The 18,468-nt window shown below is 33.5% G+C and overlaps 4 protein-coding genes across 6 annotated transcripts; 1 reads left to right on the forward strand and 3 right to left on the reverse strand.

Moving 5' to 3' along the window:
• Positions 1 to 1,327: 1,327 nt before the first annotated feature.
• Positions 1,328 to 7,822, reverse strand: LOC116779391 (venom dipeptidyl peptidase 4-like). The gene is made up of 15 exons (XM_061521943.1): positions 7,745 to 7,822; positions 6,721 to 6,844; positions 6,485 to 6,582; positions 6,160 to 6,234; positions 5,862 to 5,914; positions 5,553 to 5,740; positions 5,251 to 5,420; positions 4,933 to 5,157; positions 4,611 to 4,843; positions 4,327 to 4,537; positions 3,844 to 4,081; positions 3,208 to 3,355; positions 2,463 to 2,623; positions 2,021 to 2,232; positions 1,328 to 1,609 (listed from the first exon to the last, which is right to left on the reverse strand). Exons 1-15 carry the CDS (start codon positions 7,745 to 7,747, stop codon positions 1,502 to 1,504), a joined length of 2,247 nt encoding a protein of 748 aa, XP_061377927.1. The 5' UTR covers positions 7,748 to 7,822; the 3' UTR covers positions 1,328 to 1,501.
• Positions 7,823 to 8,554: 732 nt separating this feature from the next.
• LOC133318975 (apoptotic chromatin condensation inducer in the nucleus) lies at positions 8,555 to 14,306 on the reverse strand. Of its 2 annotated transcripts, XM_061521711.1 has the most exons (6): positions 12,020 to 14,306; positions 11,705 to 11,912; positions 11,191 to 11,344; positions 10,966 to 11,078; positions 9,400 to 9,490; positions 8,555 to 9,011 (listed from the first exon to the last, which is right to left on the reverse strand). In XM_061521711.1, the coding sequence occupies exons 1-5, from the start codon at positions 14,119 to 14,121 to the stop codon at positions 9,404 to 9,406; spliced, it is 2,664 nt and encodes an 887-aa protein (XP_061377695.1). In that variant the 5' UTR covers positions 14,122 to 14,306; the 3' UTR covers positions 8,555 to 9,011; positions 9,400 to 9,403. The 2 variants fall into 2 exon arrangements, with proteins under 2 accessions (XP_061377695.1, XP_061377663.1); XM_061521679.1 differs by having other exon boundaries at positions 8,555 to 9,490.
• A 348-nt stretch (positions 14,307 to 14,654) lies between these two features.
• Positions 14,655 to 16,857, forward strand: LOC116779693 (cyclin-Y-like protein 1). Of its 2 annotated transcripts, none has more exons than XM_032674093.2 (2): positions 14,655 to 14,787; positions 14,867 to 16,857. In XM_032674093.2, the coding sequence occupies exon 2, from the start codon at positions 14,979 to 14,981 to the stop codon at positions 15,984 to 15,986; it is 1,008 nt and encodes a 335-aa protein (XP_032529984.1). In that variant the 5' UTR covers positions 14,655 to 14,787; positions 14,867 to 14,978; the 3' UTR covers positions 15,987 to 16,857. The 2 variants fall into 2 exon arrangements, with proteins under 2 accessions (XP_032529984.1, XP_032529985.1); XM_032674094.2 differs by having other exon boundaries at positions 14,656 to 14,728.
• A 65-nt stretch (positions 16,858 to 16,922) lies between these two features.
• LOC116779695 (uncharacterized) lies at positions 16,923 to 18,211 on the reverse strand. The gene is made up of 3 exons (XM_032674096.2): positions 17,825 to 18,211; positions 17,483 to 17,743; positions 16,923 to 17,158 (listed from the first exon to the last, which is right to left on the reverse strand). Exons 1-3 carry the CDS (start codon positions 18,114 to 18,116, stop codon positions 16,989 to 16,991), a joined length of 723 nt encoding a protein of 240 aa, XP_032529987.1. The 5' UTR covers positions 18,117 to 18,211; the 3' UTR covers positions 16,923 to 16,988.
• Positions 18,212 to 18,468: the final 257 nt, after the last annotated feature.

Consider the following 18,468-nt stretch of genomic DNA (forward strand, 5'->3'; position numbering starts at 1 on the left):
TATTAAACTTTTTTCACTTGATACAACAGGACAAGTGTTGATTATTTTTAAAACAACTTTATAAAATTGTATCGATGCTAAGTCGCTTCAGATAAAAGCAAACTATGTATATCCAAAGGCAGTTCACTTCCGATCGAAATACATTATCGGTAGGTTTTGTACGGAGAACGGAAGGACGATCGAACAATCGATAAGAAATATATTTTCTTTCGGACTTTATGTGAAAAATGTTTCTTATTTGTAACAAACAACAAGACAATTAATTGAAGGTAAATGATAGACAACGCATTTTCTTAATATTTGTCTCCATGCAATCTCTATTGTCTTTAAGATTGTTTTTGTTGAAGTATATTCTCTTTTAGTTTGCAGGGATATTTGTTAAGAGATAAAAGGAAAACGGAATATGTCTCAAAAGAATGTAGACATAGCGTGAGACTGGACGATTAATATTCTAAGATTTTATTTGCCACGAAGTAAAAATTGTTCCATTATAATTGTTGTTAACATAGAGAAAATAATGAAAGTATAAATATGGTTCACGTTTTTGTTGAATATACTATAATTTTAAATACGACAGTCAATAAAAAGATTGTGAAATATAATATTCAAATAAAGGTACGGTATGAGCTGTACGAGTGTTGCGCTCGTTCTGCTGAACATAACACTATTGTATAATCGTGGACGGCCATCTCCCTTTCACTTTCGACGGGCGCAACCTCCGCTTTTAACTATTACGTCGGTTACTTCAATATCATAAACGATCGTCAATGACCGTTTCAATGTGCCCAGTTTATCTTCTATCCTTTTATAAAATGTGGCACAAAACTAAACATCATTATTTCCATTATAAACCTACGAAGTTAGGATATCCAGAGATCAATTGGCTGGCATTAAACTAAAGATATCGTTTTTTTTTTGTTATAGAAGAGTAAAAATGACAAGTTGACAGTGAGTTCATGGGTGAGAGTTAAATTATAGTTCTCTGGAATAATATTTTTTAGTTTTCCAAAATTCCACACAAAACCAACTAACTGTAGCTATCATTTTTGTTCTACTTTGGTACTGTGAGCTATAAATAATGAAAGAAAACGATTAAGAAATGTTTTGATTTAATGATGTATGTTTGTTTTGTCCGACTTACCCTAATGGAGCATTCTAAGACAGACAATATTTCTCGTCGTTGTGAGATAATTAAAAAAATTCAGATGCTTTGTCATCTTAATTTATATAGTCTTTTTTATCATGAAACATTTAATTGGATAGGCAACCAATTTTTGTCTTTCTGTTACTACAGACAGAAGTGTTATTAAAATAAAACAAATAAACAAAACCTTTCTTATTTTATTCAAGAGCACGCTGTTATAAAATGTTTGATATATGTACATTACACGTGAAAGTAACACTAACTGCGCCGCGTTTTATCTCCAAGGACGCTAAGGGGCATTTATTCTTAAATAACTATGAAGACTGAATTATAATTGTTTATTTATACGTTTTGACACTAGGATATCTCAGCCGGCATTTGTATACACTGCTCCCAATATTTGTTCATTGTTCCGTATCTGTGCATGTTGACGTTAGATAAGCTGTGGGCTTCATCTGGATAAGACTGAAATACATAAATTAATTAAACACAAATTTTATAATATTCTATTTGGGCTTTTACAAATATATTTATAGCATTTAGGCAAAATTCAGCTAAAAAAACAAATTTAAATTTCAAATGAGTGAGACTCAAAAATTCACGAGCAGGATTCGAATCTGCGACTTCCGGGACATGGCGTTTGTAATGTGGAACTCGGTAGTAATGTATTACCAAATAAAATTATATAATTAAATTAATATATCATAATAGATAGATTGCGCGCTTTAAGAAGCAATTACATTTATTATTGATATAAAAAATTACGTATAAAAGAGTAGTAAATTTAAATAAGAAAAAATAATATTACATATATTAGTAGTATCATATAACAATCAGTAACAATAGTAGTTTATAGTATAATAATAATGTTGTTACCATTTGATCAAAAGGTATATTAAGTTGCTGCAACGCTCTCATCAACTTGGCAGCGTTTTGATAGTGTACATTATCATCGGCGTTTCCATGCATCAGGTATAGCTTCTTCCCGCGGAGTTTCTCAGCCCACAAGGTGACGTCACCTGCTTGATATCCCGCCAAATTATCCTCAACCGTCGGCAAACCCATGTACCTCTCGGTATACATAGAATCTGTAATGGAAAAAAAATCCCTCTCAACTTTCAATCACGCATGCATATCGTATTGTATTTCAATTATTAACTAACTATTAGCCTAGATTATATTAAAATTTGTGACCATTATGTAGATTTTTTAATTTTATAATATCATTAATCGATCTTTAAAGTATATTGTCAGAACAGTCTCAAAAGAATATTTCATAATATTGTATTAAAAAATATAATTTGTATCTCATATTTACTATAATAAAGCCAGGAGGTGACAGGTGCAGTTGAGACTCCACATTGGAACATATTCTCGTCATCATGAACCAAGGTGAGTAGTGTCGCGTATCCGCCATAGCTGTGGCCCCAAATAGCGACTCTTTCTGGGTCTATGAATTTGTACAACTCCAGAACTTGTCTATAAGGAACATTTAGCATTTCGGTTATCAACCAATTGATAAAATACCAAAAATTATAAACTTATAGATTGTTTGAATCAAAAACTAAACTACTAAAAACGAGTTCTGATTGAAATAAATGAATGTAGGTGAACTATTTTATGCACAAGGAAAAGCTGCTCCACGTAAATGGCGTGCCGTTGCGTTAATTGCGAAAGATAGATATTTGTTTTTACAGACCACAAAAAATCCGTGGTGAATTTAAACATTTAGATGTTATATAACAGATTTAAGAATAAAAGATCTAATAATTAGATGGGTTATTGACTCTTAAAATGGATACAGATGACCCATGAATTATACGGTATAAAACAATTCATCAAAGCCATTTTAAATAACGGAATAAAAAAAAAATGTTGTGGTATCAATAGTCTTACAAATTTTGTATCCTTTGTCAAATCAATTATATATTTTGTATTGTTTTACGAAACTACAAATGTAACTTATTGAACTTAGCGGACTGGAAAACGATCTTTAAAAAAATTAAGGAATATAATGATTCATATAAATACGATGATGATTTATTGGCCATCATCACAAATACCTCAGCACGACGAAGTGATCTTCGATCTCGACTGTGCCGAGAGCGTTGTTCAAGGAAAAGAGCATATCCTGACCATGAAGTCCAGCACCACGCCGGTCAGCCATCATGTAGATGGTGTTGCGACTAGTTGTTAGGTAGGAGTGGTAACCTGCAGTGACGTCACACTTATTAAAAACTCACTATATCTTATAAACTAGTAGCGGAGACAGACATTATTGTGTTCCACTTCGCTTGTATTTAAGTAGAAGATTCCGTTTGATTTGTTTTACATAATTTTCTCAGGTTGTAAGTTATTATTAAATTTTTAGCCTCTTTTAAAAGTTTGTTAGTATTCAGTATACTATGTTGTCTTAAATAAACTTGATTAGACATATTATTAAAGGAATATTTAGGACTCGATACAGACCATAACTCAGATAAAATATTTTTTTACAGATATTGAGATAAAAGGAAGTAGTATTTCGGTGTTATTATGTAACAGTCTCACAATAATGAAATGTCATGAATACATCGGAATAATACAAAACAATGAGTGAAATATTATGTAAAATGTCAAATATTATGTAATAATAAATAAAGCAGAATGACAAATTTTCATTTTTCTGGCTCTGAATATAGTATCTTCCCAATACTTACCAACAGTGAAGGTATCGAACACCGTGTTAGTGTTGGGTCCTGAGTACACATAGAACACCATGGGGTACTTGACGCTGGTGTCGGATATATTGAGTCCAGGCGGCAAAAACAGTTTAACAGGTGCTGGATGCCCGTTTTCCAAAGGCACTGTCGTGTTAACGGTAAGAGGTCTAGTTTTGTTAACAAGACGCTCTCGGACGATTCGATTATCCTCCCAGATAAACCTTTCTGACATATTCTGAAGTAAAAGTTAAGATATTCAAGAGCAAATCTAAAAATTATATTATTTGTTTTGTATTAACTCAAATGAAATTAATAGAAGAATAATATAGCAATAACTTTATAAGGCTAATATATACTAACTACTAAGTATTCAAGTTTCCTCCATATTCTTTATATTAATATTGGAGCTATCTGCATATAATCTTGTAATATATTACATTAGATAAATCAATACGTATAAAAATCAATTATCAATCTTACCAGGGGATTGACAACGAAAGTAGCAGACGGTTCTTCAGGTGACTGGCAAGTGATGGATAAGTATCTAGCGCCAAGACTAGCTGTTGAGGTCACCCAAGTACAAGGTCCTCCATCAGGCATCTGGAGAACACAACTCAGACAAGCCACTCTAGCGCCCGCAACGTGCACTTGAGTCTGCCATGGAGCATCAGTGACAGTACGAGTGTAATAGCTGTAGGACAGAACAAAAACGCAATAAATAAAGACATATCAATTGTTTTATATAAAAAGATAGTGAAACTTACTAAGCCAGATTGGTTTCATCCATGCCAATGAAATTGTTAACAGTGTGTGCTCCGGGAGTGATGGAACTTGAAATTATTTCATCATTGACCCTGACACTTAAATACAAATGCTGCCAAATATTTCCGTCGGCTTGCCTCAACGACCATCGAGTTGATACATAGAAATCACCATTCTCACTGAAGCTTGGTAAAGCAATGGGCACCCAACCGTTAGACTGGGATCGATTCTCGTCCTAAATTAAATAAACATTAAATTAATTATAATAAATCGCCAACATATTATTTTGGATTTGAGTTGAGTATATAAAACATTAAGGCTTACTATGCATCGGTTTGTCTGTAAATTACAGATTCTAAGAATTGTATAGTTTTGTCGTCGATTAAGCCAGTGAACTGCAATTTCAGTATCTGTTGTCCAAGTTACTCCACCCAGAATATGGTCACTGGTAACTTCTTCTGGAGCGTCGAGGGTGATGTACGTCAGATTAGTGGCAACTGTTCTCAGATCCACTACTCGAAGTTTGACTGTTGGATTGGTTCTACCAACCTTAGTATGATAATAAAAAATATATTATTTTATTGGACTTCACTACCAATCTTAGTGAGTTACTTTGTTACGTCCTCGACTTAATGATCTTACCTTTGGATATTTCAGATCAATTAGTTCCGGGTAGACGTCATCGGGATCACTTTTATCCACGAAGTGATAGTAAGAGTAGGTCTCCACCAAAGTGTCATTGTAGCTGGCAAAAGCGAGGTAAGTTCCCCGGGTGGAAAACCAGGTAGCAACTCCGGTATACATAACATCCTCTGAAAGAATTAAAAATTTATTAATCCATATCACCACCTATGTATAGCTGATCTAAAAAACTATTTAGTATTTTTTCATTTGGCTTTTTTACTTTTTGACTGGAATATCAAGTATCGGAATTACAATATCACCTTCATAAACCCAATCTGTGTGACCATTATAAATTACACCAGGAATTCCATCTGATGTGAGTTGTATTGCTGTAGTACTGTTCTCCGGCAAGTAATACACATTATTGTCAAGCACGTAAGCTAGCGAGTGTCCGCTACCAAAAAGGCAGAGCTGCAATCGGGCATGGTTGGCTATGTTTGTCACATTGCTAAAACAATTATATTGTTCTATATGCAAATGTTTATAAACGGGTAATGGAAATAAATAAAACTATTCATATATGGTACATAAAAGAGATTGAATATCTAAATCAATTTAAGTGAACTTACGTAGTTGCAATTTCGTAAAGGGCAAATTTTGCCGTGGTCGAATATCTGTAAACCTGAAAGATTTAAAGTGAAAATTAAATGTTTAAGGTATTAAAAACATATAGTATCGTGAAAAGACGTGTAACATTATCTTTATAGACATTGTTTTACAACTTATTATAATCATTTTGATAAATTTATGAGACAAGATAAAATAAATATTTAAGACAATAAAATTATTATTGTATGAATATGTTTAAAAAGTATCGACATTATATAATAAAATTTTAATTCCTCATGTATTTTTCTCTTCTTTTACCTGCTGGACTTCACTTGGTGCCAATATATATCGCCTATCCGCTGAAAGAATAGGATTGCTTGTATTCAGAAAACCCTGCAAATATGAAAATATTATTTTATGTATAATAATAAAAATAACATCTAAAATTTATAATATCTAATAAGTCCATCTATAGAGGTCATTCAAAATTATCTGAAGAAATCAAACCTCAAAATAGTATTTATTATAAATACAAGGAAGGATTACAAAGTAACAAAAAAAACATTACTTACTAGAATATTTCTAAGTAAATTTTTAGCTTAATAAGTATGTTAGTCTAACAATTGATATTAGCTAAATGTACCATTAGTTCCCCAGAAACGAGTACAGTTGAGTTGCGTGTCTCAGCATTGTACATGTAGATTCCAGGTTCGCCTGATATCGTGTAAGTAAACTCATTGTCTGGAATATACCAAATAAAATATATATTTAGTTACTCAAAAAATATCATTATTTATAAAATAAAATTTACGTTCATACGTCTATACGTTCATTACGTCCATAATTTTACGTTCACTTATAGGAAGTTAATTGAATTACCGGATATCCAGGTACCGTTGAATCCACGTTGACTGAAGCGGCCTCTCACGAATTCCTCTAATGTAAAAGGTTCTTGGCCAATAGCTGCTGCCAGCACACACGCCAATACCAACCAAATTTGCATCTACATATATGTAAATACAATTTTAACGAATTGGTACTTAACTGCTACATTTTTATTTAATCCTAGTTCATTCAAAGATTTCATAAAAACATGAATACAAATGTTTCCTACGATATAAAGTTAATTATTACAATGTGTAGTATAAAAAAATATGAGAATAATTTCTTCCAAGCGCCTACAAAACTTTTGATATAAGATTGATTTCGTCCTCAAATGTTTGGTACGAAACTTTGTACATAAATAATACCATTTTTTATGTTATGAACTCATGACAGCTTCCAACATTTTTATAGACATGTCATTAATAATACCTAAAGATAAATGTCTGAGGACCAAAACAATTAATTACCATAATCCTTTTTATTGAACTTCTTATCATTATACAAGCAAGAAGATGCGTGATAATTTAGCATAACAGATCCTATCAAAATATGATTAAATCGGACAAAAATATGGACACGTGCCCTAATGAAATATTGAAACAATTAAATCAATAAGTTCAGAATCGTTTCTAATAATAAATTTGTAATGTTGTGTGAGACTGTACCTATACCTATACCTTTACACTATAGCACCTTTACCTACACCTATACCGTATAGCAGTTACTCGGCGGACGAAAAAGACACGTCCGCTTTATTATTAATCACTTAATATTAAAACAATATGTAGCGAATTCTCAAATTATCTACTTCTAAGATATGTTATGAGCTTTAAAGGCTCGTCATGCTCAACTGACTGAAATTATTTAAGCTTCCCAAAAATGTAATTTTATATAGAATATAAATAAACATTTATTAAAATAACTAAACTTTAAAATACGTTAAAACGATTATTAGGATCTCTGACGATTATTTAGATTTTATAAATAATAAAATACCTATAAATGGCTAAGCACTTACCATTATTGAATTATATAACTGTTCCTATGTTCATTGGTTGACGGTAGGAATCCGCCAACCCAACTGACCTGACATCACATATCAGAGTAATTCTTATCCACCAGATAAAACAACACTAAATATCAGTGATAAGTAAATACGAATATGAATTGAATTGATCGTACCTTTACTATTATCTACTGTATACATATATATATAGTAAAACAAATTTTATTAAAGGTCTTTAAGTTTAACTAAATTTACTAAAAAACCGATAGATGATAAGAACATTTAACATTAAAAAAAGCAATAAAAAAAAACTCAACATCTTTTCCTGGGTCTGGTATTGTCAAATGAAGCTACTCTTAAACTTAACTACAAAACTTGAAAAATTCGTCAGCGGAAACAGAAGTAGATATACGACATGAAGTAAAAAGCCTTGATAATCTTTTGATTAACACCTTCCCGTTTCCAAATACCTTAATACTGAAGTCTGAACGACAAACTGCTAGTAGGTATCGACAAAAATCTTTTTGAACTGAACGACTGCAAATATACAATTTCTCAAGTATGTATCAGTTATCTGGCATTAAGTTATAAAAAAAAACAAGGAATCGTAACCTATATAAATACCTATAAAAATATTTTTTTTCGGGTCAATCCTCTATTGTAAACATTAAATGGTGGTAATATCTCGACAATTTTGGGAAATAGTTTTGGTTACATCCATCAGTTAAGTGTTGCAAGAATTGAAATATCTCATCTCCCATCAATATATTATTTAAAATAAAATCAATATACCAGTTCCGAGAGTAAAATAAAACAAATGTGTAATAGGGAAAAGTTTATTCGACATCAAATGAATGGTGTTTATAACATGGTGACAATTATCTGATATTCAATATAACATCGAGACTATAACCTGACACGCTTCAGGGCACTATATCATAACATAGGTCTGTACTTCAAATCCACTAAGTCTTTCCGAATATACACCTCCTATTAATTTACATCTGATAATTTCCCCCGCATTCGTTGGCTGCTCCATCACCGTCTAATATGTTCTAAACAGTTATCGTTCAACTCTCCATCTCAGTTCCATAGCTGTTTACATATAGTTCAGCTGCAGGACAAAAATTGGTGAAACTCGACACGAAGATTCCTCGAGTCAAATCAAAAAACAAGCGTATTTTCCGCTGCGGAGTTCCAAAATGTCTGCCACGATCGAGCGACTGCGGTACTCCGACGACGTATTAAATCATGGGTTTCCGTCCCACTTCCCTTTTTTCTATAACATTTCGTACAATATAAATTGATAGCTCTAGGGATCCCTTATAAACATATCTTCTTCGATTTCTTTTAATTAAACCTAGGTCGTCTTACAATGAATACATTATAAAGTATTAAGCAATTATTATCTGGAATTTGAACTGACTTGACTGTCTTTATGGACAGTAATGAGAACCTGGAAAGAAAAGTCTCAACGACAAAGCATTAATACAAAATGATGAGGAGTGATGGCATGAGGCGTGAGTAATGGATGAGAATGTGTTAGTGTGCCTAGTTTATGGTGTGTGTGCAGGTATATATGTGTGGGTGTGTGTATATACCTGTGTATGTGGGTGTTTATGTATGTATGTGTATGTGTGTGTGTTTGTGTGTATGTATAGACGGACCATGTTAGTGTCTGCGGTTGCGTCGCAGCTCCTGCAACCGTCTCTCATGCTCGGCCATGTGCTGCCGCCTTTGTTCCTCTTTCACTGCTATCTGGAAATAAAAATACACTATAGAATAAAATTACTACATACAAGTTAAAGCTTAATACAAATCGGAAAATAAACTATTCTAGAATCATAAATTGTATTTATAGAAAATTAAACTATAGGGTTTTCCATTAAGGGCGCTTGATCTTTGAAATGCAAAAAAAAATACATGTAGGAAAGATATTTGCGAAATTTTTTTTTATTTGGAAGGTCTATCGACCCCATTATGTATGGAATATGACATCATTCAAATGACCGCCACGGCTTCGGTTGGTGGCGCGCACACGAAAGGTCCAATTTTCGATGACTCTGGCGCACAAATCGGGCTGTATTTGATCGATGGCGTGGCGTATGTTGACTTTGAGGGCATCGGTGGTTTGCGGCTTGTTGGCATAGACCTGCGACTTAAGAAAACCCCACAAGAAAAAGTCCAGCGGGGTCAAATCGCACGATCTCGGTGGCCAGTTCACGTCGCCTCCGCGCGAGATGACCATGTCCAGAAATTGCTCGTGCAGAACTTCCATCGTAGCGTGTGCTGTGTGGCACGTAGCGCCGTCCTGTTGAAACCACATGTTGTCCAGATCCATATTCTCGATTTCAGGCCAAAAGAAGTTGGTTATCATCGACCGGTATCGCTCACCATTGACGGTGACGGCCACACCATTATCGTTTTCGAAAAAATACGGACCAATCACGCCTCCGGCCCAAAATCCGCACCAAACAGTCACTTTCTGCGGGTGCATTGCCACTTGGTGAACCTCGTGTGGATTGGTCTCGTCCCAAATACGGCAATTTTGCTTGTTGACATAGCCATTCATCCAAAAATGCGCCTCGTCGCTGAAGATGATTTTTTTGCCAAAATCGGCGTCAACTTCCAACTGCTCTAATGCCCAGTCAGCGAACACACGGCGCTGTCTATGGTCATTAACCTTGAGCTCTTGGGTCAGCTGGATCTTGTACGGGTGCAGGCTCAAGTCACAACGCAAAATTCGCCAAGTTGTCGTCTGCGAAAGGCCGAGTTCCTGTGCGCGACGCGGAATTGACTGCCGCGGGTTTTCGAGGACACTGTCGCGCACAGCGGCGATATTCTCGGCAGATCTCGCGTTACGTTGACGCACGGGAACCGGCTGATTGTTAACTGACCCGGTTGACTCGAATTTGTCCACCAATCGACGGATAGTCGACTCGGCAGGACGATCATCGCGACCGTAAAACGGGCGAAGTGCGCGGAACGTTGCTCGAACTGAAGACCCATTTTCATAAAACAATTTTATGATTTGCACGTGCTGCTCGACACTGTAACCTGCCATGGTGGTTTGGGAGGACGGAATGAATATAACACACTGCATTTGACAGCTGTCACTCAAACAACATGGCCGCAATCAGCTGTCAAAGTTCAAGCGTCCCTATTGGAAAACCCCATACAAACACATTCACGAAAGATTTGAATTTTAAAATTATGTGCGATAATAAGCTTACTGTTTCAGCTGACAGTGGTAGCCAATAGATGCAGGGTGTGGTTTTTGTTTTTCTGAACAAATCGTCTAATAATTTGGCTGGTGCTTCCTCTTCTTTCTTCTTAAACTTCCTTGCTGTAATCATTTATAGTTGGGTTTAAATTCTCAAAGATTTCATTCAAGAAAGAATTTTAACAAAATGTAAAGTCTACTAGGAACTTCTGTAAATAATAAAAAATATACTAACCTGGTTCAGGACTCCTCTCTGGTGTCCGATGTCTTCTTTTTTCGAGAGGTCTCTCCTCTCGGACCATCTTCTCTGGTCTTGAAACTTCCTTGTCTTTGTCATTCTTGCCCATATCCCATTCTCGCATCGCCGCTTTCCTTTCCCATGGTTTTTGCTTTAACAAAAAATATAAGACATAACATTGGAATTAATCTAAAACAGACTAAGATTTTTTTTTTATTTATACCTATGACTTTGTCTATGTGGACATCAGAATAGAGGTGACAGAGAAATTAATAATTTTTAATTTAGTAAGATAGATATAACGTCATCGTTACAAGGAGCGTCGTCTAGTCTGTGACACAGACTTCATACAAAATACAACATTCATAGTGTTTCTTAGAAAATTTTACAATTTCTTTGATAAATAAATACAGCCTTGGTATTCTGATGTTTCAGCTACCTCATAGGAATGTTTCATAATCCATATATTCTCACGATAATTCACGTTTAAAGACTTAATAAGGCAACATACCCCATCTCCCTTCTCTCTCTTCATATCTTGCTCCCGCAGCCAATCTTCCACAGTGCCAGGAATGGTTGAAGTTTGTGTATTTTCTGTTCCAACATTCTCTTGAGCCTTATTAAAGTCTTCTTCTGTTGAGAAGTCCACATGTAATGTTTTTGGATTTGACACAGGCCATGTTACACCATGCAGGGCATGCCTTGTTTCTATGGCTTGGCTGAAATAAGCAAATTTTGTGATTATTATTGTTCATTTATAGACAGATATCAATAGAAATTATATTAATTAGAATAACATTATGTAAAGGAAACTTTGTTTACTCACTCTTCATTTTCATATTTCACAAAACATTTGGATTTTATTTTGTCCATCCAAAAACCATTCTCCATTATTCTTCCTGTCCTTTGTAACAAATTTTTTAGCTGGAGAATTGTGAAGGGTCTCACTAGATTAGTTATATATAGAATATTTGACTGCTTATGCCTTGGTGGGCTTGGTGGCCTTGCTATTATACTGTCATTTTCTTTGACTATGGATATTTTTCTTGATGTCGCCAGGTTGGTGTCTCTCGATTTAACATTTTCTTTGTCTCTTTCATCTAACCTATGATCCTTTTTAACATTTTCAACAATTTCTGTATTATCGATAACAATTTTTGGCAATACTGGTCTTTCTACCTTCTCTGAAACTTCCACTCTTTTATGTTTTGTTTCTTCAATGACTTCCTCAAACTCTGTTGGCTTCACATCTGGTATTATTTCTTTAAGAATATCAGTAGAAATGGTAATTGACTTCTGAGTAGATAATCTATTTGGACGAGATCCCCATCGTCTTTTACGGCTTGTTACTGCTGGTGTAGCTTGTCCATTATGAATATCATGGCTGATCATGTTTGATGGTTCACTAGTTAGGGCTACCGCAGGGCAATTTGTAACAACTTCAGCATCCATATCAGCTTTTTCATGAGAATTATCAACTGCAGTATCAGCTGATTGCTTTATAGTTTCTACTTTTTTAGAGCTCTCTACAACATTATGTTCATTAGTACTTACAGCATCCTTGATAGAAGTGGTGTTCTCTGAAATTTCAGTTGAAGTTTCATTAATACTTACCTCACTCGATACCACATCATTAACCTCTTTAAGCTGATTGTCTTGCGACATATTTTCTTGAGCTTCATTCAAACACATTTCTGTAGAATCACACCGACTTTCCTCCGCATGTAATTCCAAAATTTCAGATTTCTCTGTAGACAAACTGCGTTTTCTTATAGGACTATCATTCTTTTTTGGAGATAAGGTTTTTACCTCTTCCTTCAAATCATTTGGTTTTTGTTCATCTTTTGATATTTTCTCTTCAGAAGCAGATTTATCTTCTTTGGAATTTTCTTCAGCTTCCTTTACCTTTTCCGTTTCAACTTCACCTTCTCCAGATGATACAGTAGTTTCGTTACTATCCATTGCCTTTTCCGTCTCATGTGTAATATTCTCTTCACTCTCACATACTTCTCCTTTTTCAGAAATCTCATTTTTTGAAGGTGTTTCTTTTACCTCCTCATCTATAGAACTCCTTTCTTTTACCTCCTCATCTATAGAACTCCTTTTCCCTTTTTCGGGTAACCACTTTTCATCAATTTCAGATGTATCTTTTTCTACATTGTCATTATCAGCCTGTGGTTTAGGTGACAGTACTGTTGTATCAGCATCAGAGGACTTCGCTGGTACATCTAATTTTGATGTCTCAATATCTTTCGATTCAGTTTGAGTAACAGTTTCTGAAATTGTTGTCTCAACTTTGTCATCCTCGCAGGTTGTTGACATAGGAGTTTCATCAACAGTAATGTCGACACTTTTTGACTCCTTACAAACTGCTGAAGACTCTGATACTGTTGGAACTTCAACTGGCGCTTCTACTTCTGCTTCATCACCTTGACTATCTTGGTTTTTGTCCGAAATTATATCTTTTACTTCGGCTGCGCCACGTCTGGAACGATGTTTCGGCTTTTTTTTATCTTCACTCTCAACGCTTGGAATATCACTTGAACTCGTAGCGCGAGAGTGCTTCCTTTTACTTCTCGGTGACCTATCCACTCTTTCTGGAGTGGAAGGCGGACGAGCAAGACATATTTTCAACTTTTTTATTTCACCAACATCACCCGAAGTTTCGGTAGCCTTAACATGCCAAACCTGCTCTTGGGATTCTTCAGGACTATCCTCTTTTACAGATTTTGGAGGGAGTTCATTTTGCGACTCCACAACCTCTACTTTTTGAACTGTTTGAGCGGGCTCTTCAGCAGATTCACTTTCAGATGTTGTCGATTGCTTTCTACGCCGTGTTCTAGGTCGTTTTACTTTTTCCACTTTTTCTTTTTTTTCCGGCGAAGGTTTTGTCTTCTTACTAGCGGTACGATCACTTTTACGACGCATTGTTATATTTAGGCTATCTAAAACTTTACAACTTTTATAATGATAGTCAAAACAATTAAATGGTTGAACTCAAAAGATCTTACTAACTGGTTCCGTAATAATATTCAATTGCTTCTATTTACAACCTTATTTAAGCGTTGATAATAGAAAAGCAAGCTAACTATTCGGCCATATTGAATTCAATTAGAGAGATTTAGTGGTGTCTTGTTTACTGTACAATTCAAAAACCGATTAACAAAACATTTTTTTTAAACCATTTACTATAATAAACTTTAAAATATACTTAATTTACTATTAAATTTTCGATCGTACAGATTAAGATTTTTGACCTAGTTTGATATTTTTAATTTTAAAGTTAGTCCTTTCCCACTTATTTTCATAAGCTATAATTATATTTAAAATAATAAATTCTTTTAAAGGTATTAAACGCAAGTTGATATTAATTCTTCCATATTTTAAAATAGATATAGCCTCTTCAAAATAATATTCTCTATCAGCAAATATTGGTATCCTATTTTTTTATCTATAGCACGAGGAAGTTCTAGTCAAGATAGTCAGCTTCTGTGAACTGTCAAGGTAGAAAATGAATTCCGCTCCGATGTACAATGTAAATGTTTAATATAATATAATATTAATATCTTTAGTAATGTGATCATTAATGTAAAGGTATATTCCTTAGTTTTTGATTAAGCCTACATGTTAAATACTTTATTATATTGTGATTTCTTTTTTCCTTTTGTTACAGTTACTATGGGTTTATAAGTCGTACTAGGTGTGCGGCACTATTTATGTGACTAAAGACGTTCTTGAAGAATGATAATGAGTTATTATCTTTAACGTTCCTCGCTAATTCAATCATGGGTAACCAGAACAGTTGCTGTTGTTACCGAAGTCCTTCACCAATCCGAAAAGACATCGTTAAACTAGAAGACTACCTTCCAGAAGGCGAAGTGAGTTCTAATAATATTCAACATATAAGTGAAAGAGAACCCGACGATGGTGACATTGATCCGTCACAAGATCCAATTGCTGGTACCATTTTTATGGAAAGATCTAAAGCTTCAATTGAGAATGGCATCACAAGAAAGCGAAGCCAGCACCAAATTGCTGAAAATAAAATGAAAAAAAGTAGTTCATGTTCTACTATATATTTAGATGATAGCACCGTGTCACAACCTAACCTAAAGAACACTGTTAAATGTGTAGCTTTAGCAATATACTATCATATAAAAAATAGAACATCCGAGCGCAGACTCGATATATTTGATGAGAAAATGCATCCATTAAGTAAAGAGGGGGTAAATGATGATTATGACAAGTATAATCCAGAACACAAACAGATTTATAAATTTGTCAGAACATTATTTAATGCTGCTCAGTTAACAGCAGAGTGCGCTATAATTACATTAGTTTACTTGGAGAGACTTCTTATATGTGCCGATCTTGACATTGCACCATCTAATTGGAAAAGAATTGTATTAGGAGCAATATTACTCGCTAGCAAGGTTTGGGATGATCAAGCTGTGTGGAATGTAGATTACTGCCAAATATTGAAAGACATCACTGTAGAGGATATGAATGAGTTAGAGAGACAGTTTTTAGAAATGTTACAGTTTAATATTAATGTTCCATCAAGTGTGTACGCAAAATATTATTTTGATTTACGTACACTGGCAGAGGCAAATGATTTAGCTTTCCCCAGTGAGCCCTTGAGTAAAGAAAGGGCACAGAAATTGGAAGCAATGTCAAGAGTTATGGAGGATAAAATATCAGCAGAAGTTAAGAATGGCATCAAAAAGTGGTCAAGCTTAGATAATGTCAATTCAGGTGCTGGAGTCAGACGTAGTGTGGCCATTTTATCTTAATTTCAAAATTGATCAAACAATTCCAGATAATAATGAAAGCAAGTTTGCACCTAATTGTGAAATATATTTTAATTTTGGTGCGGTATTAATGGATAATAATTTACAATAAATGTGATGCAAACTGCCAAATATACAATTTGGAATCTATTAATCAATACCAATGGTATTGTCAATAATTTTTATAATATGATTAATGATTGTTTTAAACATAATTATGTTTTTCTAAATGGAAGTGCACAAAAACAGGAAGTCTTGCTAGAATACTGACGATGTCAGCCTTATGTGTTTTATAGTAATAATAGTTTTTAAAATGAAAGACTTACAAAATGAGGTCCAATATATTTTGTATTATACCAATAATCACTTATTTGTTACTTAACCGTCATTCTTACATTCATTCTTTCAAAATTGGCTTCCATATTAACTTTTATTTTCTCAAAGTTAGAAGCACAAATAAAATGCTTCAAAACTGACACTGCTTCATGCTAACTTAGGCTATTTATTAGAATGTGAAATTGACTGAATTAAGGATCTTGTGATTGTGGTATGAATGTTAATATGTTTCTAGGAATTATATTTTTATTGCATTTAGAATTCCAGGTAGTTATATATTAAATTATGCCAAATTATTTTGTAATCAAATCAAATGTGTAACATCATTAGTTAGAATTTGTTACATTATACAATCAAGATATATTATTTCAATAGAAAATAAATATTTATACACCATTATACAATAAAATGGGAATTGATTAAGTTGTACTATTTAAACTTTAAAGCAATTAACATTTGTGATTAAGTTATGCAGTCCATACTTTTATGTATCATAATTGTAATTAAGTAAAATAAACATTTTATATGAGACTTTTAATTGCATTTAATGTTTAGTTTAAGACATAGTATACCCTAGAATGAAAATATGATTATTAATAAGCATTTAGTTTTTATACTTTTATTTAGTAAACATAGTAGTTATAATTCTAACATCTTTGGAAACTTAACTCAAGACAAAGGTTTAAGATCTTTTAGATATGAACTATAATTTTCTAGTAGATCAACGACTTCACTACTCTTTGTGATGTTTTCGTCATATTCAGCTCCCACTGACCACAATGTCTCCAAATCATATATCTTCCTAGTCTTCTCAGAAAATATATGCAAGGCTATATTACCTGGAATAAAATGTCATTTTATATTAAACAGAACAAACTATTACATCACGAAAATTTCTAAAAAATATGGTAAAAATTAAAATAGATCACTCAATCATGTTTAATCTATGACAAGGTAGCAGTCTTTAGTTTGTATAGGGACTGATTTCCCAGAAGACATTGACAAGTAGTTTAACAAACATATTTGAAATGCAAATTTTCACTTGATTGTGAACACATTTTGTTAATAATGCATTCACAACTAATGCCTTTTATGTTTAATTTTTTATGACATTTAACAGATATGTGTACAATAAATAGTAATACCCAAAACAGAAAATTTACCTAAATCCAAGGCTACCCATTCATCGGAGTCTTTCCCTTCAATGCGTGGTATGTGATCGCTTTTAAAACACTTTTTTTTATACACTTTTCTTATAAATTCAGCGAGTGCTAAGATATGCCTTTTGCTTCTGGCACTTACTACACAAATATACTGTACATAATGTATATCTTCCGGTACAGTTGCCACAAATATATCTTTAGAATTTTCTCTTTGCAATAATTCCACTAAGTCTTCAATCTCATACACGCCATTTGTACCTCCTAAAAAGTATAATAGAGCAACATACTAATAACTAACGGATATCTAAGATTTGTGTTCAAAATTATACCTTATATACCTACTTTCTAAATTAATTCCATCAAATTCATCACTAATTATGGGATATTTGGTTTCTCCATAAATTTCCTCTGCAGTATTTTCTATAACTACTGAGTTTGCTTCCGTTATAACTTCATATTTATTAGATATTGCAGGTGATGGTTGATTATTGGATTTAGAATTTCTGGGATTTTGTAAACAAGTACCACAATAAAGGTTTCTTCTATTTACATTTTGGCTTTGTATTAGACTAGGTGTTAGTTTTGTACTTTTCCTAATTGTATTATAAGTACGAGAAAGAATACTCTTAAACATTTTTGATGTTATACTTATCTAACATTGACTAAAATAACAATAAACACAAATATAATAAAAAGGTTAAGAAATCAGATGTCAAATCTCAAATATGTAGATTTTTTTACTGACTGTCAGTATACCAAGTTGACAATCCAATATCGATTATGCTAACTAATCGATGTGTAAAACCTTATGAATAAAAAACGATTTATCTTATTACTTAATACTTAACCAATATATATTCTCGATTCGAAGGCGAAACTGTGTCAACTAAAAAATAAATTTTACAGCAATATACTGTATACAAAATATTTTTTTTAATAAATAGAACTCGCATTTGTGTAGGATGTAATTCATCATATTTCAGACT

This window comes from Danaus plexippus, chromosome 2, assembly GCF_018135715.1.
Source record: "Danaus plexippus chromosome 2, MEX_DaPlex, whole genome shotgun sequence".
In the NCBI taxonomy this organism is placed as follows: Eukaryota; Metazoa; Arthropoda; class Insecta; order Lepidoptera; family Nymphalidae; genus Danaus; species Danaus plexippus.